General features: G+C 41.3%; 1 protein-coding gene across 8 annotated transcripts in view; it reads right to left on the reverse strand.

Moving 5' to 3' along the window:
• The window catches only part of PTPN13 (protein tyrosine phosphatase non-receptor type 13), a 250,652-nt gene that overhangs the window by 71,333 nt on the left and 153,645 nt on the right, over positions 1–25,674 (reverse strand). For all 8 annotated transcript variants that reach the window (XM_083176389.1, XM_083176417.1, XM_083176443.1 and 5 more), the window contains 11 exons: positions 20,907–21,002; positions 15,671–15,758; positions 14,290–14,509; positions 11,664–11,738; positions 11,386–11,560; positions 7,373–7,526; positions 6,117–6,255; positions 4,322–4,474; positions 3,038–3,220; positions 951–1,113; positions 27–450 (listed from right to left, as the gene is read on the reverse strand). In XM_083176389.1, coding sequence (XP_083032515.1) covers positions 27–450; positions 951–1,113; positions 3,038–3,220; positions 4,322–4,474; positions 6,117–6,255; positions 7,373–7,526; positions 11,386–11,560; positions 11,664–11,738; positions 14,290–14,509; positions 15,671–15,758; positions 20,907–21,002 — 1,870 coding nt within the window. The remainder of the gene's footprint in view (positions 1–26; positions 451–950; positions 1,114–3,037; positions 3,221–4,321; positions 4,475–6,116; positions 6,256–7,372; positions 7,527–11,385; positions 11,561–11,663; positions 11,739–14,289; positions 14,510–15,670; positions 15,759–20,906; positions 21,003–25,674) is intronic.

Genomic DNA, 25,674 nt, shown 5'->3' on the forward strand with positions numbered 1-25,674 from the left:
GCTCTACTATAACAATCATCACTTACTCATTGAGTTTTCCGTAACCAGTCACTGACTCTGTGTCAGACTTTGTCATATGATGAAAAGATGCTCGGCTCATCAGTTCTTCCAGTGTATTTGGTGGGTTATCCATTTTGGCATTGAGCATTCTCGGTTGGGGAGTATGAGAAACCTGACTAAGGTCATGATACGATTTGCTTATGACCCGGGGTCGGTCCTCCCAGGGGTTTTTATTCTTTCTTTCTCTTGGTCCATTAATAAAGTGACTTTGAAGCGTTGACAGGTCTGAGCAAGAGAGTCTTTTGAGAAGGTCGGGTTGGATGGATACCGGCCTTACCGCCATTCTATTTAATGTGCTGCTCGCCAGGCTGGTTGTGCTGATGGCTCTGCCCATGCCAAACCCACGGAGAGATTCAGCCTGGATGTTGAGGCTCCTCAAAGACGCTCTCTCTGCGTGTGGAATAAGCACATAAAAATCAATTTGCTCATATTTTTAAAAACAGTTTAATAAAATGATTTACTGAAAGTTTCATATACATTCATTGCATCTAAAAAGCTGCTTTGCCTCCAACATCGGCTTTAAATCTGACATATGTTTCCTCCCATCCATTGGCACCCCCTGCTGCATAGTGTTTGGATGACAGCATAAGAAGTTTGCCTCAACTACATTATACAAGCTGTGTACAGAGACATTCAGTAAAACAACAAATCATGGCTCAGATAACATGAGTCAAGACTCACTGGTCTCTGTGATATATCTTCAGTGAATCAATCTGCTTTAGAATGATATGAGCACAGTGGACCTGTACGCTTATCAATAAAATGGATCTAACAGCACTTTAAAGCACAAAATTCTCCTGTCAGCAGATGAAGAAGCTGTAACATGGGCTCATTGGCTCCCCTGTAACACAAATATAAAAGACAAGAAAACTGAAGAACAGGCAACCTACCAATTTCCTGACTCTCCTGGCTGTTCTGCCTAGCTCTCATTTGCAACTGGAACTTGTGCTGGGAAGAGCAGAGGTGTAGGAGGTACTGGCAGGTCTTGCTGCTGTCCGTTTGGAACACATGTTTTATGCTGTCTGATGTATTCTGCAAACTTATTTTCTTCTTCTGCAGCCAGATCATAAACAAAGAAATACAAAGAACAGATCACAATTCAAGATGTTATGTACGGTCTTCAACATGTTAACAGCAAACAAAAAAAAGAAGATTAAAAGCACAGTTTTGAATTAGACCTGCTCACCACATTCTAACTGTACTCCATGGGGTTTTTCTGGGGATTACAAAATGTACTGAGCAAATTACTCAATAATACAATTTAGTCTTTATCGTTAGGCAAAAAGTGATTAATTCAATAACATCTATTGTCTTGCAGCAGCAATATTACCACTGGCGGTTCCAGAAGTGGTGCTGCAGCACAGTTCAAAACTCAAATAGGGGAGTCACACCAACTGCCATTCCATACTGACTCACTGGCAGTTGCCTTGGCTCTCCTATTTGAATTTTGAATGGTAATACAGCCCCACCCTTAAATATACAGAACACATCTGGGCCTGGGATATGACAAATAAACTTATGCTACATATTTATGTAAATTACGCATCACTGATACACATTTACAGATGGATCACATAACCCATGCAGTGCAATGTGGCTCTTGTCTTAATCATACTGTATAAACCACATCAACTCTAGCAACACTACAGAACTAAAGGCAAGTCCAATGTGCTGGGACACAGGCTGTAGATCATGTTTCCTATTTCTGAAAAAGAGTGCTTCACCGCAAACATGAATGTAATCTGACAATTGTATTAGTATAGTGGAGTGCGTGGTAGTATACCTGCGCACCGAGTGATTATTGTTGGGGACTAGCTGCAAAGCACTAGGTACGGTCTGACTTCACCGTCCTGATAAATAGACAGTCATAAAAAGTAGGTTTTTGTGCTGAGCTCTATCCCTGTATCTTAATTGTATTAGTATACTTACATTGTCACAGTCTTACTGGCTATTCTTATTAATAAATCTAATTACTTACTGTACATAAGAGACTTTTTATAACATCAAGACTCAACATCAATTGTGTGTAACAGCTAGAAAAACCTGTCCACTCATTGTTATTATTATTATTAGCTGCAACACCTTACAAAATACATAAACCAATGAGCAAAACAGCAAGCCAAGAATATAGCTGGAGATAAACGTGAAAGGAGAGGTCTGTGAAGGACCTAAAAAGGACATATAGAGGGAGAATTTGAGAACTCCACGAAAAGAACATAGGGAGAAACATACTGTTAAACAATCAGAGAGGTAGGACAGCCAGGGGAGAACAGCATCACATAGACCAAGGGAGTCACAGAAGGAGCAGGTGGTCCAGTGTCAAAAGCAGCAGAGATTGAGAAAAATGGGCCCTAGGATTTGGCAGCAAGGAGTTCATTGTTGACTTTTGTGAGGGCAGTTTCAGAGTAGTGGAGAGGACAGAAGTTAGATTAAAATGGCTCAGATTAACTGGCTTTTTGTCTGGGGGAGGGGGATCTTAGACTGCCTGCCTGGCCGTGGATTGCTCCCAATAGTAGGTCACTGGCACTGCTAGGCATTCCCTGCAGGTGGCAGTTTTTACTGGGACTGCATCCCCTAGGTAAAATAACCACTGCTTTTATTGAAGTTACACTACATTTATACTAATGACAAAACTCAATGCCATGGGGGTACACTTTTGGATTAGGATACATGAGGTTGTCCAATGATGGGGATAACAAAGGTCTGAGATACAGTATGGACTAAGCTCCAAAAATCCTTATTATAGGTTAGAGTCCCTTTAAGACAGATCTATGGTAATGGCATTGCTTCCATTATGTAGATTTTTATTAATGTACATTTAAAAACGCTATTTGCTTATATTCGAAAAAGTGTTAGTGTATACCAGTCACAGCAGGGAGAACTCCATCAAAAGTTTCTACAGGCAGTTGTGGGTCAAAACTGCCTTTGTGCAGAGCTTATGCATATTCATTATAAACAACACTGACTTCATACTTACAGTAAAAGAAATCTTCTTTGTCTCCCTCCATGGGAATCTCAGTACTGGAGTCCGTGTCCCATTGTGAAGCTCAAAGATAAGCACTCCCTTAGGGCATACCCCAAAAAGGATGCCAGTCTGGGATTTCTTCTCAGGGAGTACTCTGTGAAAATGAACCCCGTATTCCTGAAGTCTTTGGCACCCCTATCAAAGGAAAAAAAAAAAACCAGTGGGAACATGTACATGAACCTTGAAACACATTCCTTTTCAATGTACTGCAGCTATGTTCCTTTCATTTTTTTGTAAGAAGGTAGCTGTAAAGCCTAAAGGTCCATACACACTGGGTGACTATGCCTAGCGTGAATGGACAGTGATGATCACTATCATCGCTGGGGGGGAAAGCCACTCAGTGCATACACACTGAGCGGCTTTCCCCCTGCCTAATGCCGTCTGCGGGAACGGACGGCTTTGCATAGCGCAGCGCTATGCAAATCTGCTCATCTGCTGGTATTACCAGCAGATGAACGGCTTTCCCGGCAATGATGTGGGAGCGTGCAGCAGCACTCATCGCCAGGCCATACGCATTGGGCTGCTTTGAGCTGAAAGCTGCTCAAACATGCTGTTTTGAGCGGCTTTCAGCTCAAAGTCGCCCAGTGTGTATGGGCCTTTAGAATTAGAGCCAACTGTAATAAATAAGAATTTGTTTTTAATTTCTTAACTCATAAATTATATCAATTTAAATATTCTGTATTTTTATTACAGTAGGTCAAACCGGGGTAATTTTAAGACTGAGAACTCAGGTGTAATTAACAGATAACAACACTACTCCTAAAAGAATCTGAACTTTGTCAAATTACATTTATTTTCTCTTGGAACAGTTGTATCCCCATATCTGTATGCACCGGAAAGGATTTGCCTATTCTGGTATTGCAGTATTGTTTTGCTACATATAATGTAGCAAAACACACGTGTCAATAGTTTTGTGGGGGCGGGACCTAATGGTGTGGCAGCCTGGCTCCACCCCCAACATCAGCCAACAGCATCTCAGAGAGGAAACAGAAAAAGGAGGCAAGTACTGTATGTGTACCAGATAAAATGGATATTTAAACAGCGATTGGTCAAATCACTACTCTCTCATCTACTAAACTGGAGATTTCTACTGAGTTATGTCTTCATAGGCAAATGTTTATTTACATAAAAATACAAAAAAGTACTTGACATATTTGCAATAATGACACCAAACAGATCTTGGTACACACATACAGTTTTCATATGCAAACACAGCAAACAATAAAAAGTGATTACTTTTAGGAATTCCATCTCCGTTTCCTTCTCTGAAGCTCCTGCGTAGGTACTGTGCAGTCTGGGCAACTCTTCCTTCAGGTAGGACAGATCCAGTTTCTCAATCACTCGAGCAGGAAGGTAATGTTCCATTCTATAATAGGCCAGTCCATGTACCTATGCAGGGAGGGACAATACAGGAATGATTCTCCTTCAGCACATGCACTGATACAATATACCAGATTATACATTATTTGCTAAACAAAAGCTCCATTTAAGATTTCCATACAGAATAACCTTTGGTAAATGACAAATGAAACAACTGTTGAAAAGCATAAAAAAAAGTGTTTTTTCATAGAGTAGTGTACATGTTTTCTCTGATAGCAGCAAAAGCATGGACAAATAACACACCCATCTATGTGTGCACTAAGTCGCCCCCCTGTCACTGAACAGAAACGCCCAATTTTCCAAGACATTTATGTTACAGTGCATCTCTATCACAACAGCACCTTTATGTGTACACTCTGTGTAACGTATGTGCCATATGAGCTTTTAGCGAAGAAGCACACGCCGCAGTCGCATACCACAGCCGCATACCACAGGCGCCCACTAACAGTGAAGCAGGTGGCAGCGGCACTCCGCCTACTTTATTCCTAGCACCGGGAGAGGTACAAGCATCTCCGAGCCAGCCCGAACACTCCCACTTTTAAGAGAGAATTGCGGGCTCAATTCATATATTGATGCAATGAGGACGGCACATCCATTTACCTATTCGGGATTAGATATGTCCACTAAAGGGAATGTTTTTCTATCACTAAGTAACGGAACTATATTATATGAAAATACCGTAGCTTCAGAACTTTTTAATCATTGATCCACCTCTTATTTCAATTATAAATTATTTTTGGTACTTGTGTACTATCACGCCGCCCACGATAATTAGTCGCGCGTTTTTTAATCGCATCGCATGCCATACACCCGATGGCATACGATGCGATTTAAGCCCCCTATGCGATGTAAAATTGTATAAGCACCCTAATGTTAAATGCACCCCCACGCCACCCCCCAAGTATAAACGTGAACCCGAAGCATGGTGAGCGCAGCGAGCCCACGAGGGGCGGCGGTACGCGTCCTCCGACCTTTTCATACCCCCACTATCCACATCGCCGTGGAGTTGATTTTATAAAGTGTGGCGACCGCAGCGAGCCACCGAGCCCTAAGCGTGGCGAGCGGAGCGAGCCCCGCGAGGGGACGCATATACCTGTGAAGTTCTGCGTGTGCGCTCGCCACGCTTCGGGCTCGCCACACTTTGTAAAATCAACTCCACACCGACATGGATAGTGGGGGTATGAAAAGGTCGTAGGATGCATACCGCCACGCTTGGACATTTAACATTGTAAGCACCCATTAGGGTGCTTATCCAAGTTATAATCACATTCCATCGCATTGTATGGCATTGTATGCCATATACAATGCCATACAATTTTAAAATTGTATGACATTGTGGAACATCGCGCGATATCGCATGCCTTATGGTCTGTTCTGCGATGGGCGCCGTGATAGTACACAAGTAACTTATTTTTATACATTTTTTATATGTAACCATATTCATTATGAAATGTCATATATTGTGTTGAATAAATATATTATTTTTTTATATTATTATAACTGTAATATATTTCTGTCAGCCTTGTTTTACGCTTTTAGCTCAGACGTATTACTTATTTATATGAATTGCATTTGAGGAAAATATATAAATGTGAAGCACAACAGGAAATCTTTTTCATACAAATACACTGAACACTTAGTAAGTACATACGTCTGGTTGGTAGTCTCCATACTCTGCTTGAAGAGCCAGGGATGCTAGGAGCAAGGCTGCCTCGTCATCACAATGTAGCTTCTCCTCCAGAATGTCTTTTCTTTGCTGCAGGTAATACTGGTGGCAAGTGAGGCTGTGTCTGTCCAGACAGAACAAGTAACACATTATCCAAAGCTCATATAAATGTTTATGAAAATGATGCAGAATAAAAAATAAAAGTACAGTACATGAGCCACTGTATGTTCAATTAACAAATACACAAAATAGTATATGACGTTTAGAATTTAAAACGTTCGGTACTTGTGTATTATCACAGCGCCCATCGCATCGCATACCACTAATTAAGGTATGCGATGGGACCCGATTTGAGGGTTTTAAGGGCTGAGTGTACAATTTTAATATCGCGTCGCAATCATAGCCGATTTTACATTGTACAGCCACCCTGATGGCTGATTCCTATGTTAAATGCAGCACCATACCCGATTTTTAATTGTACAGCCACCCTGATGGGTGATTACTATGTTAAATGCACCCCCATTGTTAACGCCAACCCAAAGCGTGGCGACCGCAGCGTGCCTGCGAGGGGCGGCGGTACGCAACCTTTTCATACCCCCACTATCCACGTCGGCGTGGAGCTGATTCTATATAGTATGGCGAGCGCAGCGAGCCAACAAGCCCTGCGAGGGGACGCGGAATACATGTGAAGTAATCCGCGTCCCCTCACGGGGCTCGCTGCGTTCGCCACGCTTCGGGTCTATGTTCTAAGCCTTGGAGAACAATTAAATGGATGGAGATAAAGTACCAGCCAACCAGCTCCTAACAGCAATGCTATAGGCTAGGTTTGAAAAATGTCAGGAGCTTGTTGGTTGGTAGGTTCTCCATCCACTTTCTCCAAGGTTTAGTTCATGGATCTCATTGGCCACTTCTGCTGCTCATCCTAAGTAGAGTGACATTACCACTTTCCAATTTGTCTACACATGTGGGCTTCAAAAGTGGATAAGATCTGGGCATCTAGCTTTTGTTCCTTCTAAGCCACATAGGAGGCTGTTAGCATTTAGCATTTGTGACTTGTCATTTAACATTACAACAGATTACTATACTTTTCTCAGGCGTGGTGCTAGTTATGTTACAAATACATGAAGTACTTTGAGGAGAATTGGCTAACATAACTGACTGTATCTGAATACAACATGCATCTGAAATAGCTTTAAAACAAAATTAACCATGGTTTATCCATCGACTCTATTTGTACTTACTGTATAAAGCTAACATCATCCACGAAGAACTTAACACGGAAATATACGGTAAAGTGTACAGTAGATTTCCCTTTCTTCTTAGTGTCTTCTTTCCAGCCTTCTGGAGCCACTTTGGTCAGTTTTAAGTCAAGATCAATAAAGAAAAACTCATTGTCTGCGAAAGACATAAACCGTCATTGATTATGAAATGATTATCCTATACATGGTCTGCTTTATCTGCAAAAGGAGAATGAGAACTCTAAATATAGGTGTAATACTGTAGTTTCTAGAGCTAGAGAGCCTAAAGACATTGTCCAGGACAATATTGAGGACTCAAGGGCACATATTTGGGCAGTTACACTAAGGGGGTGATCCTGGTTGACCCGCAAAGCTGCGAAATTCACCACTTTGCGGGTGCCTACATGAACACCCGCCCCCCCTCGCACGCCGATTTCCCAGCATGCATTCAAATGGATGTTTAGCATAAATATCCATTCGCCAACCATCAAATGATTTTGCAAGCGCTCGCTGATCTAAGTCACCTCTCTGGTGTCTTAGATCTGCGGGTCCCTGTACATACAGCGGGCGGGCAGCTGACCTCAGCCCATGAAACGCTGGGCGTTCCCATGGGAACGACCACGGCCCACCATCCCACACACTGCTGTGGCCCCTCGCACAATGCAGCTGCACATGAGCATAAATGATTATGCGCAGCCGCAAAACATTGCTCACCTGTGCGAACGTGCAAGGGAGCAATTAGACCAGAATGAATACTGTATTGAAGTGCTGCATTTCAAAACATAGAAAAAAAATAAATAAAGTACTATACAGGTTGAGTATCCCCTATCCGAAATGCTCGGGACCGCGAGCATTTCGGATAGGGGAATTTTCCGGTTTTTAGAATATTTTTTTTTAAGCCATACTTACCTGTCCCCTGATGGTCCCCGGGCGTCCCTCGGCGTCCGCGCAGTCCCCGGGCGTCCACAGCAGGCCTCCGGCATCTTCTCCTGGTCTCCAGCGGTCCCAGGAATGCATTGCGCGAGTGTGCACGCGCACCGGTGACGTCACCGGCGCGCGCGCACACTCGCGCAATGCATTCCTGGGACCGCTGGAGACCCTGGAGAAGATGCCGGAGGCCTGCTGTGGACGCCCTGGGACTTGGTAAGTATAAAAAGAGGGTTAGGGAGGGTAAAAAAAAAAAAAATAAAATTCGAATGATTCCAAAAACCACGGTTTTTGGAATAATTCGGATAATAGATATACGGATACGGGATACTCAACCTGTATAAGAAAAGGCTAACACTGCCCCTCACCTCTAATGGGGGGGTATTCAAGGTGTTTTGTGCGGCGGGAGCTACTTCATGGCACCCGACAAAGCAATTTGAAATGTTGGTCTATCCATGCACGCACATTACCGGCGTCAACATTACGGTTATGTTATTCTGTCATTTTGACAGGCTGATAACTAGTTTTCATGATAATTAAATGAGAATAAAATCTCTTTTTATTTTTGAAATGTTGTGCGTATTTAGATCATATTGAATCTTAAAATAGCTTTTCATGTTTTTAATTGTTTCAAAAATATTTATTTAAGAAATAAGCACATTTGCCTATGTGGTAAACAATAAAATATTCAAAATAATAAAATATCCAAATCCTGTTCAGTCGCTATTGGTTACAGCGGGGGTTGTACTTTCACTAGGTTACTTAGCTGTGTGCAAAAATTATTTTTAATTAAAAAGGTTATTGATTATTATACTAGTTAAAAGCCCGTCAGAATGATGGCTTAGTCCCTATCTGCTCCTACCTTCAATATCTGTCTTTACAGCTCCCTCTCTCCATATCCAGCAAGTTTGAAACAGATCATTTTGCTTTCACCTTTTGTTAGGGAGTAGTTTAGTCCATCTACTTGCCTCTAGTGGTCCCTGGCCATACTTATCCTCACAGAGGTGAGGCGTAGTTAGCCTTTTGTATATATAGATGACAGATTACACTATAATAGTAAGGAGGAAACTTCTAAAACAATATACATTGTAAAACTAAACCTGCCATTTAGTTTACTATGTACTTAAATAGATTTTAATTTGGAACTGTAAACCAATTGTGAGCAATATCCAGTATCTAGGTGAAATCTCTTCTCTGAGCACAACCTTTCAGTATTCCTATAGTTCTAAACAATCATTACAGCAACATTTGTATATTAATGTCATTTAATATAACAGGAGACCATTATATTAAGATGAGATAAAATGGTGGCAAAAGGGGGTGCAATTAATTAATTTAGTCTGTATGTCAAATAGTGTCATATTAGGATGTATGAAGGGGTTGATCATACAGTATCTGCTGCAGTCCTAATGCTATATTGCAATAGCAGCCATTACGTACAGTATCTATGGGGGCTTCTAATTTGTGATTTACCAAGAAAGCTTGGCCCAACAGTTAGCGTCATCTTTAAGTGGTGTTCGCCCATAGTACTGTATGCTATGGTATATGATTACGCTTTTCTTTCTGAGAGAAAGGAGTCGGCCTGCACTGGAGCATTTTTTTTATGCATTTAAGCTATTCAAGTCCAGTCAACAACCTGACATAGTACAAAGGTAAGTGGTAAATTACTAGGGGTTAAATAAAAAATTTAGGTCAGCAAAAATTAAATTAAATTTTAGTTATAATAAAAAAGCATGTTTCAGGGAACAAGTAATAGACTAAGAACACTATACAATATCATCTCCGCGGTGCTCCCATCTAGTGCATACACACTGAACAATATCATTGAGGAACGTAACCCGGCCCACACTAGAACATGCAGTCGTTGACAATACAGAATACTCAGATGACAGGGGAGCATGCATCAGTAATAATATTGTGCATACACACTAGACCATATGCACGATCATATCATTTAAAAATATCATATGGGGTGATTCAGGTTGGCTCACTAAGCAGCGGTCTTTCGCTGCTTAGCGAGCATGTTAATGCCACCTGGCCATACGTCCACCCCACAGCAACCTCATCCCCTCAGTACCACGCGAGGGCATGTATGCAAAAACATCACCTTGCATGCGGTCAAAGTTGGAGAGAAATCATTGGATGGTCGCAGGCCATCCAATGATTTCTCTTCCCATTGGAAATAAAAGTCAGCATAAACTGACTTCTATTTCTGTCTGAGTCCTTCAAAGAGTGTGTGACGTCAGCCGCCCACCCAGAATAGGCATTGGCCCAACTGCATTGCCAGGACCATCAATCAATTTCAATAGTGGCCTATTGAAAACTGAATGTAGGTCTTAAAAATTTAAATCTTCAGCATGCAGGTTTGCGCAAGATGTGAAATTGATGAATTTGTGTGTGGGGTTTATTTACTGGTGCCTTTAATAGGCTACTGCTTCCTGGTTTAAGGCCAACATTTAAAACGGCAATGCTTTTAATAGCAAAATACACCATGGTTTCATTAAAAGCATCGCCTTTGCTTTTACGTTTTGGGCTGCTGCTTAGTAAATAAACTTTGAAACACCTACTGTCAACCAAGGAGGAGAAAACGTGTGACTGGCACCATGAACAAAATAAAAGGCTACCACAACATTCTACAGCACCAAGAAATATGCTTTGGTCTACACATAGTTGGTTAAGGGATCATTCTACAGGAATGTAATCAGCCAAAATATACAGGATATGTCATAACCAACAGGAAAGTAGGTTTCTAGCCTGGAATGGCCAATGCATTCTCCAGACTTAAATCTTTATGGAGCCGGTTTGGAAAGAACTGGACAGAATGGTCAACCCAAATCAACCTTACACATTTGAGGGAACTTCTGCAAAAGTATTGTGAAGAACCTCATTAACAATCATTTTCATTGTAGAAAAAAGAACAATTGTGTTCAGTGGTTAAACCAGCAACAGGCAGCTACTTTTGACATGTCACAAATTTTGATAAACCTTATAATAATTTATGATTTTTTATTGTTGTACTAGTTTTATCAAAAAGTATTACAGTTCCTATTAAAAGTATTTTACTATTAATAAAAAGGAACATGGCCTACCTTTCAGGACTGCCAGGGCAAATAAATAGTGCTCAACTAGTCCAATGTGAGCCACAACCATGTCAAATACATCTTTACATGTAGACTTGGTGTCACATGTTAATTCGAGTCTCTGTCCACTCAGAAGAATGATGTTCACCTTTCGACGTGTCTCGTCTGTCTTTCCTTTTTTGGCCTAAGAAAAAGTAGTAAAAAAAATAAAGTTAAGCAACATAGAAATAACTAGTGTCATTTGGTGCTTTACAAAACACCAGCAGGTATTACCCTAGCTTTCTTACCAAAATTGATCGTGGGAGATCCAACGAGATGTAAGGTTCTATGGTCATCTTTACAAATTCTGGTCCAAAAAAGTTCTATAGGGAGAAAAATAGATTTTTGTAATGGTTTTGCATACATTATATGTTAAATATAAATGTCTTAACATAACATGAAGTTATACTGTATTTTTTCCCTGTATTTATTTAAAATTCGGAGCGGTTGTCATACCGATAATTACAACACATGCATCAATCCAAATTTTTCATTAGGATTATTGATTAAGCCATCTACAGATGTGTACTCATACACTGTTCCCATTTATAGGTCAACGAGCATAAGGTTGACATGCACTAGGTTGACATTTACAAAAGGACGACACATGCAATAGGTCGATATGGCAACGGTCGACACAGGGAAAGGCTGATATGATTTTTTCACTCAGACAGATTGTTCATATTTTACGATCCATGTGGACTACAATTGGGAAGGCTAGTGTGCTGAGTGAAGCAAAGTATGGCGAGCAAAGCAAGAGTATGTGCTACACTAATTGGGGGTCCATGTTGACAGACCCAAAAAACATGAAGAACTCATGTCGAGCTTTTGATGTATCGACCATTTCATTATCGACCTTTTGTTTGTGTCGACCCTTTGGCCGTTATTCAGATCTGATTGTAGTACAGATTTGTTCTCAAAATGGGCAAAACCATGTGCACTGCAGGTGGGGCAGATGTAACATGTATAGAGAGAGTTAGATTTGTATGGTATGCTCCCGGCAAAGCCGCCGGGCGGGTGGGCGGCCCACTCAGACCGGCTACGCCGCGGTTCCCCACCCCTGCTGTAAACCAAAAGTGGTCAACCTAATTACTGTCCATCTAATAATCCACACCCCTCATACACTAGTGCTGCAGTTGCACCAAACAACCCACCTCTGCACATAAGGGGTCTCATTCAGATGTGGTTGTTGATGTATTTTCTATTGCAATCCTTTGCTGTCCGCAATTGCAAGTTATGCTTATATACTCAGAAGCTAACCTTAGCATATGAATCCCACTGCTGCCTCCTCATTTCTGTCCAATGGCATTCAACTGCTGAAACATCAGTACCTTTGTTGCATATTGGTTCATCCTGCAGATACCTAGTCCCTCTGAAGATGCACAGGGTAAGCAGCTCTTCTTGGATGCAGAGGGCTCTCCAGTTCCAAGAGAGATACCAACTGCTAATTTATGCATGTCCAGAAAATGCAGTGTAAACACCCAGGACACACCTGCGTTTACCAGACCAATCCCTCTATGATCCCCAAAGGCATTCTACTTGTCGCTCAATTCCTCAATGGGTGTTCCATCACAATTCACTCGCTGAGCATGTGAAGTGTGGCTCAGGTGAATGTATACATGTATAGTAGGCATACATCAACCAATTTGCATACTTGAGCCTCTTTGTGAACGCATCTGAATCATACCCAAGGTCCTGTGCGCCTCTTCTAATGCCAAGAATCTTTTTTGTATATTTTGTAACACACCAGGGGACTGCTGATTTATTTCATGTGTGACATTTGTATATCTGCTTGTGCCTGACGGGATAATTCATTACCACTCGCTAAGCACCAGTCCTTTGCTGCTTAGCGAAGAACGTCCTGTGATTTTAGCCGCCCGCCCCCGGCAGATATTGGTCCGCCCCCATAGCCATGGAAACGCCCACCATTTTCATGGGGATGCCCATAAAACACTGGGCGTTCCCATGGGCAAGCCCAGTTTTCGCCCACATGCGCCCTACCTGCAGTGAACGGGCCAGTCAGTGTGTAACTCGCCAATGACATTCGCTATTGGGGTTTGCACATTTGCAGAGATGCACAAACCCCGACCATCGGGGAAGGGGCCAGATTCGGATCACTGCGAGCAATCCTGAATTGACCCTGAGACTCTGAGCTCTTTATGAAGTGCCACTGCTTTTTTTCACCCCAAGTTCAACTGTGCTTTGTATACAGACTCAGTCGCACACAGATATATGAGGGTCGCATATCAAATTAAACAGTCTAGTCTCCTGGGGCATTCTATTCACATCACGACAAAGATGCATTTCTGGCCAAAAAAGTTTTTCTTTGGATTATCATGGACACTGATCTTTCTTTCTTTCTATCAATAGGTTTAATGAATTTGAGATAGGCAAATACACCCATTACACATTAATCTGGCTCAGTGTTTTCCATTTAATGGATTCATGAACAGTAGCAAAAAAATCAAATTACACAAATGCAAAAAGAGCTGCAGAAAATGAGTAATAATGCCTAGAGTTTTTATGTGTCTCTAGGAAGCATTTATACTGTTATCATACCTCTCAGCTGGAAACGCTGTCCTGCAGTGGGTGAACTGTCAGGCAAGCTGCATCATTAAGAGTCAACTATTCATACATTAACGTTCATTTTGCATAGAAAAAACACAAGTAATATGCACATTTCACATCACATGTGACAACGTCACTGATGACCTTTGGGAGTGAATAACTAAATGATATGTGGCACAGATACGCGGGATTGGACAACACATCTAATGAGTACTAACCGTTAGCTCATACCACTTAGCATTGATCATTCTACAGAAACACTCACTGCATAAAACAGCATTTTATTTCAAGAACAAACATTTATACCCTTAGTTTTCTCTGTGTCATGGCTGATTCCATGGCAATTTCCCGCAGAGGATCCCTAGTGATGTCCAACATGGATGCTCGAGGCATGTCACCTGAATACAGGTTTAGCCTTGATTGTTTCATAGCCATTCTGGCTTGCATTTGAATCATGTCTTCCTCTTGTCGTTTCCGCATTTCTTGGCTGATGTGGGCTCTGTCTGGAGGAGTTTCATAGTGCAGACTGTAACAGGAAAAAAGAAGAACTATTTTTGCTAACAGCAATTTAAATTTGATGGAAAGATGAGGAAGACATTGGGGTGTGTGTAATGATATTTACAACAGTCTGAAATATAGGCGTATACCTATTCATTGCTGCCATTTTCGGCCACATAGAAGCCATGCATTGAATTTGCATTGTCGAAAAAGGACCTTTAGTTTGTTGAATCTGCAGCCGTTTTTGACAATCCACTGCTGTCGGAATGTTTCCGACAGTCGGAAGATTGAGATTGAATACCCCCCTTAGACTACCCTTCATAGTATTCTAAAATATTTGCCTAGGCTGGTAACAATATTATCATCAGGAGGACAAACATTCTATGATTACAGAAATAAAATTCCCCGTAGTTCAGTCCATGTAGCATCCCAAGCTCTTATTTTGGCAAAAGATTCATACGACTCAAGACTTGTTCCAATGAAGCACTGTCGCGAATGACAAGTTAAATCAGATAATTGTATGCAAATAAAGTTGCTTCTCTCTGAATCACAGCAGCGCTTTCTAAAGAAAGGCTTTTCTAAAGATCTGACCACTCACAGTGAAGTGTACAGAATTCTTGCTTTCCTGGAAATGTTGCAGTTATTGGCACTACTTTGCAAATGGAGTCTCGAAAATTGTCCGAAAATGGACAGCTGTATGTATTTACCACAAGACGATCTAAATAGTTCACTGTATGCCATGGTCTACAAAAATATTGTCGGTGTTGGAAGAAAAAACTGTGCAGGCAGCTCAATTTTGACTACATTTACAATCTATAGTACAGTATAGTCAAAATTGTACATAGCCAAAATCGTACACAGCCAAATCATACATAGCCCAAATTGCATCGTTTGTATGCACCTAAAGTTGGGTACACACTAGACTATTACCGCAGCTGCCGATATAGTCAACTATATTGGTGGTGCAGTCCGAGAACAATATCGATAAGGATAAGACGCCAATATACAGGATTTCAGAAATCGTTAAAACAAAATATTTTTTCAACCTTAACCAAATAATTGATGATTTTATTTGGAGGAGATATTGTTTTCACACCTGAAAACTGATTAAAATACCTGATATCAGTCAACATATTTAATTAATTTTACTAACGCACAAAATTATATGCATTTCTGTTAAATAACGTACCTTCCAGAATGCTGTGCACGATTTGCTTCCTCCGCTCCGGCAAGGACTCCCGTTGAATCGTATCTTTTCAGTCCTTCAAATTTTCTCCCTTTCAAATAAAGGACTTGTTAATTACTGTATGTACTCGAAATCCAATAGAAATTACTTAAAATGCTCTTATAAACCAGATGATTTTGCTTTGTTGTTTACCTTTATGGCGGTTTAGGTCAGTATGTACTAACTAACACCTTTATTCTGTTAAAACATAATTGCTCAAATCTGCCATCATCAACTATTTAAGGTAAAAAGTGATTACGTTTTACATTTTTGCATGTGAATTAACTAAAATATTCAGATTTTACTATTAAAATGCCTTATGCACTGTCCCAAACAGTTATTAGCCAGTAAAGTATAATTTAAATATATATTCAGGGATATAATATAAGCTAGATATCGAAACCTGATAGCTGATGCCACCATGATCTTTTATTTTAATCTTAATGGCCACTATTTATATCTTATCTTTAGCATTATATCCCACATAGGTGCACAGGAAAGTTATAGATATTTGGGTACAATATTCTACTTAAATGTTTTTGAAACTTGGTCCTCAGGAGTCAGGACACCACATGGTTTACGTTTTCCAAGTCAATTAGTAGGTACACCGGTGCATTCATTACTCAATTTAGTTCCTTACACACTGGGTGATTTTGCCGAGCGTATATGAACAATGATGGGAAATATCACTGGGCTGAAAATTGCACATACACACTTCTGAGTGATTTTCCCAGGGGTGGACGACTTTCCAAAGAAGGATGTTATCTACGGAAAGCAGTCCACCCTGTCGCTCATCTGCTGGTAACACCAGCCGATGAGCTGCAGGGCCAGGGAAGATGATGTGGGAGCACACATCAGCCCTCATTGCTGCCCCGTAAACACTGGGCGTATTTTGAGCTGAAAACAGCTCAAACGACAAAACTGAGCAGCTTTCAGCTCAAAAATGCCCAATGTGTATGGGCCTTAACAAATTTTAGCAGATGCACAGGTGCTATATATTCCATTGTGATTCTGAAGAGATCTGGAAAACATGAATTGTTTAGAGCCCTGAGGACTGAGTTTGAGAACTAGTCTACTGTGATAGCTGAACATTGTGAAAAACGGAAATCCGTTTGATCCCTTAAGAGCACAAAGGAATAGAATGAACAGCACTTTCTGCTATAATTGGTCTACAGTTTAGCAGAATTAGTTCAGCACAGAGAAAACACGTCCCTTTTTAGCATTTTAATGTGTACTAAACAATTATTAAACATCTTCTATTCTATTAATGAAACCCATTTACTGTAACGAAAATCTGACATATACTCAGCTTGTTGTAAAGACTTTATAAAGGAGTGGTGCAAATACTTGCAATGAGGGAATTAGGGACAGTTGCATTCAATGATCTGGCCACTGTCCACAGTACATCTATGTAGAACACGTTACAAATTCAGCTATATCCGCATCTCTGAATCGTAGGTGATGGGGGTTCTAAATTAAGCTAGAGTCCAGGCCCTAATTCAGGTTAGCTCAGGAAGCTGTGAACAGCGCGGCTTTCCGAATGCCTGAAATTCTGCCCCCCCTTCCCCATTGCTGCCAATTCCCATCGGTAACATGCGAGGGGATGTGTAATGAGAACACATCCCCTCGCATGCCTCCACTGCAGGAGAAATCATTCAATGGTCACAGACCATTGAATGATTTAGCCTCAACTGACCTTTATTTGTGAGAGCTGGGACGAAGACGGAGCAGGTGGCTGACATTCGATGTCAGCAGTCTGCCCCCAGCAGGCATCGGCCTGCCCGCATTCCAAGGGGAACATGAAACCCTTGGCGTTCCTTGGCCCGGACCAGTTACCACCCCATCCACCTCTGGGCCTCCTTCCCCGCAGCAAACAGCCCGTCGAGTGTTTCATTCAGCTAAACCATTCCAGTCGCGGTTTGTACATGCACAGAAATGTGCATGCGCAAAACCCAACCATCGGGGTTAGGAATAAATTCGGATCACTGTGAGTGATCCTGAATTGGCCCCTTTGTCCTTCCTGGAAAGATTCATGTTCGGTGGCATTCAATGATGAAATGCTGGCCCAGTGAAACGCTCTATGGGAGCATGCATAATCTAAACCACAGAGCCTTTGTCATTTGGGTGGTTGGCGAACCACCTATGAACAATAGGGCCGCAGGCAGTGCCCTGGGTTACATTGTGGATAATTCTGCTCTACCAGAAAGTATTCAAATAAAATATTAGGTACAGCAAAGGTAACAGATCCTGGGCGGGATTCTCTAAAATCTGCAGCCCTCTTCGCCGGCCACCGCATTTCTAATGACCGCATATTCTCTAAAATATGCGTACATTAACGCAAGGGACAGCTCTTGCGGTAAGAGCTGTCCCTTGCGATGCGGCGCCGTTGCTGGACTTCCGGGTCTATGGCCCGGGAGTCCGTCTGCGCATGCGCAGACTGACGCGCCGGCCGCAGGGCATGCTGGGAGGGATCCGTGACGGATCCCTCACACACCGCTGCGGTAAGAAGCCCATAGGCTTCTGCAGGGAACCGCCAGCTTTTGCTGGCGATTCCCTCCGCAGCGGTGACACTGCGGAGGGAGGTTAGAGAATACAGAAATGCGGTAAAAACCCCGATAACGGGGTTTTTACCGCATTTCTGTAATAGAGAATCTCGCCCCCTTATTGGACAGTCTAAATCTCTCTAGCTATGCTGAGCCTAACTTATCCCTTTGTTAGCGCAAAGGTACAAGCTATTTGTGCAATGCTACAAGCATAAAACATTACCAATGGCAAATTGAGTGCTAAAAGTTCCTAAAAGCCTCTATTTCCTAATAATAATAATGCTTATAGTTGACCATGGAATATCCAGCAGGGATGAAATATCACAAACCGTCTACACCTTTTGCAAAGGTGGCATTCTATCACAGTACCACGCTTGAGGTTACTGAGCTCTTCAGAACGACCACACAAATGTTTGGAGATGGAGACTGTATGGCTAGGCATCTGATTTTATCCACCTGTGGCAACAGGTCCGATTGAAACACCTGATTTCAATAAACAGGTGGAGCAAAATAATTTGTACAAATAGTGTACATTGTTAGAGATGTCTTTTTACACAAGAGCTGCTTTTAGAACCAGTTATGGTGGGCTTCATAACTGCTGCATGATTTTTATTGATAAAACCAAAATATGTTATATTCAAAATAGGTGTGTCCTTACACAACTAGGCTCAATACACCATGTGGTTAAAGGCACTTTGTGCAAGTGAACGGCCAGTCTCCCACGTGGTGTTTCTCCCAAAAAGTATCTTGGTGGCACTGTGAGTAAGACACATCAAGAGACTGGAAAGAAGAAGAAGGAACGACTCTCTTTTTTGTTGGGTCACTCTTTAGTTTAGTGATTACATGTAGTAATCAGTAGGAAATGTGATAATTGGTTAATATCGGTTGAGATATTAGGGAGAGAGAGGCATTAGCTCAAAAATAGGAAGTATGATGGGAGAATGCTAGTTGCACAATGTAAGAAGGGGTGGAATGTCCCACCTCTGGGTGGGTTGTTGAAATTTAAAAATTAACTTTTATTTAATATCAAATAAAATAATTACTAGACAGACACATTGACAGACGTTTGACACAAAACACTTAAACATATAGTACACTTTTTCAGTAACTCATAGATATCTGTGCCAATCGGGCACTGTGTCCTCTTGTGGTGTCTCCACTAAGGTTAATTGCGTACCGTGTCCCTAGTGGGATAGATGCCTCCTCTGAGGTAGGTTGTGTATGGAGGTCCCAGTATGGTGGTTTGGCCCTGGTGGGTATAACCCTATAAGGTGAGCCCTGGGTAGGGAGAGGGTTAGTTAGTGTAGATTCAAGAGTTCCAATGGAACTCTTGAATCTACACTAACTAACCCTCTCCCTACCCAGGGCTCACCTTATAGGGTTATACCCACCAGGGCCAAACCACCATACTGGGACCTCCATACACAACCTACCTCAGAGGAGGCATCTATCCCACTAGGGACACGGTACGCAATTAACCTTAGTGGAGACACCACAAGAGGACACAGTGCCCGATTGGCACAGATATCTATGAGTTACTGAAAAAGTGTACTATATGTTTAAGTGTTTTGTGTCAAACGTCTGTCAATGTGTCTGTCTAGTAATTATTTTATTTGATATTAAATAAAAGTTAATTTTTAAATTTCAACAACCCACCCAGAGGTGGGACATTCCACCCCTTCTTACATTGTGCAACTAGCATTCTCCCATCATACTTCCTATTTTTGAGCTAATGCCTCTCTCTCCCTAATATCTCAACCGATATTAACCAATTATCACATTTCCTACTGATTACTACATGTAATCACTAAACTAAAGAGTGCCCCAACAAAAAAGAGAGTCGTTCCTTCTTCTTCTTTCCATATATTCTTACTCTCTAGAGTGCACCTCCACATTTGTGATTCGTGAGGGAACCTCCTGTTCTCATAATCATAATTTATTGTGGACTTTGACATATCTTTTCTTATACTTATCCATTACCACACCAACCTGTGCACTGGTCCATCTTCCCCTTCCCCTTTCCCTCAAACGTCACATCAAGAGACTGCACTGATCAGATTAACATGTGAAACTTGGACAAATGTAGCCACACTCATCCTTGCCGAGATGCATACGCATTGCCGGATGCTGCACTGCGCAATGGGCTGCGAATAGCTGCATTTATCTGAGCGTGTGTACACAACACATTCATGGACACACTAGTGGCACCATCTATGCCATGATGAACAAGTATCATGGCATGGATGAGCACAACTAGATCTGTGAGAGTCTGTATACATAATACAACTTGAAGTTGGGAAAAAGCTGTGATCGCTGTATTGTAGCCCCTTGTATAGATTCAGGCTCAGCTGTACACAGATACACAAGAGCCATACATCATATGCATTCTACTCGTGAATCTTGATCACATCATATTGGACTAAGATGCATATTTAGGCAACACAGGAGCCAGTGCTCATAAATGGGCATAGTGCACAGTTTGGCACAACTGTAGCAATAGTGGATGAGGACACATATACCTCAGAATCATCACTTGTTATGCAGAACTCACACAACTACTAGATAAGTGAATGATATGACAATACACAACAGAACGCAGTCCTCCATAAATAACAAATAGAATTTCTGTAATTTTTCTCATCATACATATTTTATACCTGGCCTAAATTCTGGGTCAGAGGACACAAGTGATGGGCTTTCACTCGATGTGCTATAGGCATCACTGTGAGACGACCTGTGCAATCTTCCAGGCTCTGAAACAAAAAAAAAAGAAATAATCTAAGTCAACTTATTGTTCCTTATCTACAACATAATTACTGTGCAGCCAATGGTTTAAAAGAAAAAAAAAACTGTCAATCAATCTGTAAGGAATCCGAATGTAGACATTCACAAAACTATGTATGTATATATATATATATATATATATATATATATATACACATATACATATACACACACACACGCCAACTTATTACTTCCTCTCATTTTAGCTGTGTAGCTTCCTATCTCTCCCAATCAGGCTCTCCAACGCTGTTCAAAACTTCATAAAGAGCTCTCAAGACCCACTACTTCATCAATTCCTTCCAGCTCTCATCCTATCCGTCTGTTCCATGCTCACTTCTAGCCCATACAGTATGTGTCACCCCTCTCTGTTCGACCCTTCCCTTTAGAGAATGTAAGCTCACCCCTCTTAAGGTGCATACACACTGGCCATTTTTGCCCAGTGTGTGTGCTGAGCGATCATGTGACATATTCACCCGGACCAGCAATTTTCACTGGGGCTAAACTACTTTCCACAGTAGGATACTGTGAAAAGTGGATAATTCCGCCTGTAAAACAGGCCAACATGCGGCAGTGGCTGGCAATGATGCAGCAGCCTGCATCAGTGCTCACAGCTCATCTCCCACCCACACAAACTAAGCCATTTTGAGCGCCAAGTTGCTCAAAACTCCAAAAGAGAGCTACTTTGAGCTTAAAATCGCCTGGTGTTTGTTTTTTTATAGCCTTTTGTACTTACTCCCTACAATGGCACATACCATAACTCTTAAAGTGAGAGATTTGGTAAGAAATCTCCAGGTTTTTTTTAAAGCTGCAATCATTCACACTGCAAAATCAAACTGGTATTGGCCAATGCAGCAATGTTTATATAGCATGCACTTGCCCTACATTATCTTGTACTGAAGAGTCACTGTTTTGCCGTTTAGCTAAGTACCTGTACTTTGTTAGGCACTGCAGAAAACGAGTCACCATATAAATAACAATAACATACTGTATATGGCATCACCTATGCTGCACATATCAAGGGTACACACCCGCCAACGGGCTTGCAAATATTTTTGCCAAAGTGTACACAGCTTAGGTCTCCATGTGCTCAGACCACCAACTGAGGAGAAAACGGAGCTCCTGCTTCACCTGTTATTGCTGTGGGCGGCTAACAAGCTGTGGTGTTAAAAATAGCCTAATTGAGAAGAGTGAATGTTAAGTCACCGCTTGGGTGGTGACAGCAGAGACTGTGGACTCAACTCATGGGATGTCCTCTGCTCTTTGTTATGTGACGGAGCTGCAGGAATGGACCTCCCCAGCTGTAGTACCGGTGGCAGTGTAACAATGGGTAGCACAGCGCGGTATCTGCTACAGGAATAATTGTTTATAAACTTATGTCAAAAGGCAGTGGACAGCAGACAGGCCCCCTTGCATGCAACGACATGTAGAACTGAGCATCGAGCTGCAATGACATAATAAGCCACACACCCCAAAAATGCATGCCCCCTGATGTCTCCCACAATTATATTGAGAGGGCATCAGGAGTGTTTACATACTATTAGAAATTCAGATGTTTTATTTATATTGTTAGCAAAAGAGGAGATTAAGAAAATGGAGCTATGACAGTAAATGAATAAAGCCGCATCATAACAACTGTGCCACACTTTTGGCAGCAAGGGTAAATACCAATGCGTATGGGACATTGCTATATCCATTTACATGTTTGTACTAGAAAACAAACATGTACGTTGATGACAGGGGGTAAGGACCCTCATAGACATAAGATGACTTATTATAATGAGTAACTGCTCTATATGAAGGATGCTTTATTCATAAGGACTGTAGGATGACATCTGACATCTCTAGCAAATAAACATTTCAAAGCAAAGAAAGACAAAGCTAAATAAAAAGGAAGTGCATACAGTGCGCAGGACTTCTCCTTTTATCCTGCCCAGGCCAGACATAGTCAAGGTGATGGATCTGTCAAACAACAGGATAAACTAGATACAGGGTGGGTTAAGCAGACACACCTCTTGTGAGCCGCAACAAACAGCAGCATTGCCTCCAGGATGGAAAAGATTTGAATAATTTAATTGAATGGCTTAGTTTAGCTTTCTTACATTTGAAATTAATTCTTTGGGAAACCACTTATAATACTCGTGTTTCTCACAAGATTTTGAGAAATGTACTGCATCAAAGAAGTCGCACCCCTAAGGGCCTCCACCAGTACGGTAATCGTAGTTTATGAAATACAGTAAGACAAATTAAACTAATAAACAGTTTCTGTCATACAAGCGTTTATGACACAATTTCCTAGGCCGTGTCTCCTCTCTGGTCTGAGTTGGCAGATAGTGTTTACTCACAGACTACAAAAGCATTTATTACTTACAATCTCTTGTGTCACAGGAAGGAATGTGAAACACCCTAATAATCTCAATATTTTACTTCAAATCCACACACATTACAATGACTGCATCATCTCACATTACCATCTTACTTTATTGCTTTAAGCTGGGTACAAGTTTTTTATACGAATTTAAGGATAACAGTACGGTTATCAATATTTTCATGCAGATCAATTCCCTTTGGTCGTTATCACCCCCCTTTGTGGCATGTACATGCAGTACAATCTATACTGTATTATTGACGACCGCATGATCCTGAATGTAGCCAATTAGTGATATCGTTAACGATATAATTTAATGTCTATGAACTATATTGTTTGTCCAGGTAGTTCAAGGGAAATAGCTAACAATATCGTTCATTTACAGTATCCGCTAATGTGTACCTAGCTTTCCAATACACAGCGGGCGGTATTCAATGAGCCTGATTCGCCATGTTTTTATGGCGAATTTGTGCTGTTTGGCGAATTTTTGACTAAAACGGTGAATCACCCTATTCAATGACCACATGTGGAATACATTTGAAGGTTTTTTTCGCCATGATTCACCGAGTAGCAATCGCTATCTTTTTATGGAGAAGTGGAATGTGAACTTTTAAAATAAAGTGTTTTGTTTTTTACATTTGGTGTCAAAAAATCAGGAATTTTATTCTGAGGAGGGGCATGCTACTTTTATTCATGTGCTGTAAGCACATGAATATATATTTAATTTAAAAAAAAATATATATTTTTTTTACACAGCAGCCAGCAGGGGGCGCCAGAGCCGAGCCGCACATTACATATTCATATATTCACTGCACCCAATCGTTACAATCAGGTATAGTGAATATAGGTCCCCTGCTGGCACCCCCGGGGGGCAGCCTGTGCTGCCTGGCACCCGGGGAGCCCACCTAACCCCCACAAACGTTCTGGGCTAGGCAGAGAGACTTCCATCTCTCTGCCTGCCACCGTCCTCAGGCTCCCTGCGGCATACGCCGCAGGAGCTCATATTCGCCAGTCAGGGGCAGCGAGCCCCTGACACGTTGAATACCGGAGCCCGCCGGCTCCGGAACGTGGCGAATGTGCAGCGAATCCTAAAATGGATTCGCTGCACCTCGCAGGTATTCTCATTGAATACCGCCCAGCAACATTATATAATGTTCCTTCAGGCTAAAAGTGTGGCAACTACAGTAAATCACCAGAGGCGATTTCCACAAAATCAGTAGTAAGTTCATTATAAATAACTCTTATTTTATTTAAGAACACCTAAAACAGAATATATTAAAATTACAATTCTTATACAAAACAGACAACACATTCCATATTACACATGGATTAACTATATGGTCTTTTCCTATATTTACAAATTATATATTCTTAGATACCTATTTATGCTTTTACACTCAAGGCCTTATCTATAGATTCCATTGCTATGATGCCAGGTGTCGCAAATTTTCTGCAAAAACTGCACTTTAATCCATTAAACTAAAAAGAATGGAAATGGCTGTAGTAATGGTTCCCTTTGTAGAATAGAAGCAAATAATATGATGTTTTTCAAATAAGTTGTCACAGAATTTTTTTTCTTCTAGAAATGTGCTTACATCTTAGTTTATGAGAGATGAGAATTTATGCTAATGGTTAGCGCTACTGTCTCATAGCACTGAGGTTGTGGGTTTAATTACCAATTCCCTGACTGTGTTCAGTTTGCCTATTCTCTCCATGCTTGCTTCGGTTTCTTCCCACAATCTAAAAATATACTGGTAGTATCAGGAACGTTTTACTGTGTCCCGTCCTAGGTTTCACAGGTCATACTGTACTGTAGCTGCCATTGTTGGCCACCTGGACCAGAATGCAATGTATAATTTACATTACACCATTACTAAAATGAAAAAACTAATCACCCAATAAAACCACAGTTTTATATACTCAAATACCACCCCCCCCCCCCCCCCCCCCAAAAAAAAAGGATAAGCAACATAATATATGTTCACACAGGGAGCAAAAAATCCCTACTGATCTACATACTGTACCAACCAAGTTGATGCAAAAAGACACGTGGCAAAGTTTCAGCGAGTTCTCGACACACATAAGGTCTATATCATTTGTCTAGAAACATGATGATTTACTTAATATGAGGCATATACATTAACAAAACTGTCAGGTTTATGAGGAGCTCATAATTGTATTCTTTTCCCGGAGACACCCTGAATTAACATTACAGCCTAAAATTACTAAATCCCATTGTTACATTTCCACCTTGGACACATCATCCTCCACCACAG

Source organism: Crinia signifera, chromosome 1, assembly GCF_055691185.1.
Source record: "Crinia signifera chromosome 1, ASM5569118v1, whole genome shotgun sequence".
Lineage (NCBI taxonomy): Eukaryota > Metazoa > Chordata > Amphibia > Anura > Myobatrachidae > Crinia > Crinia signifera.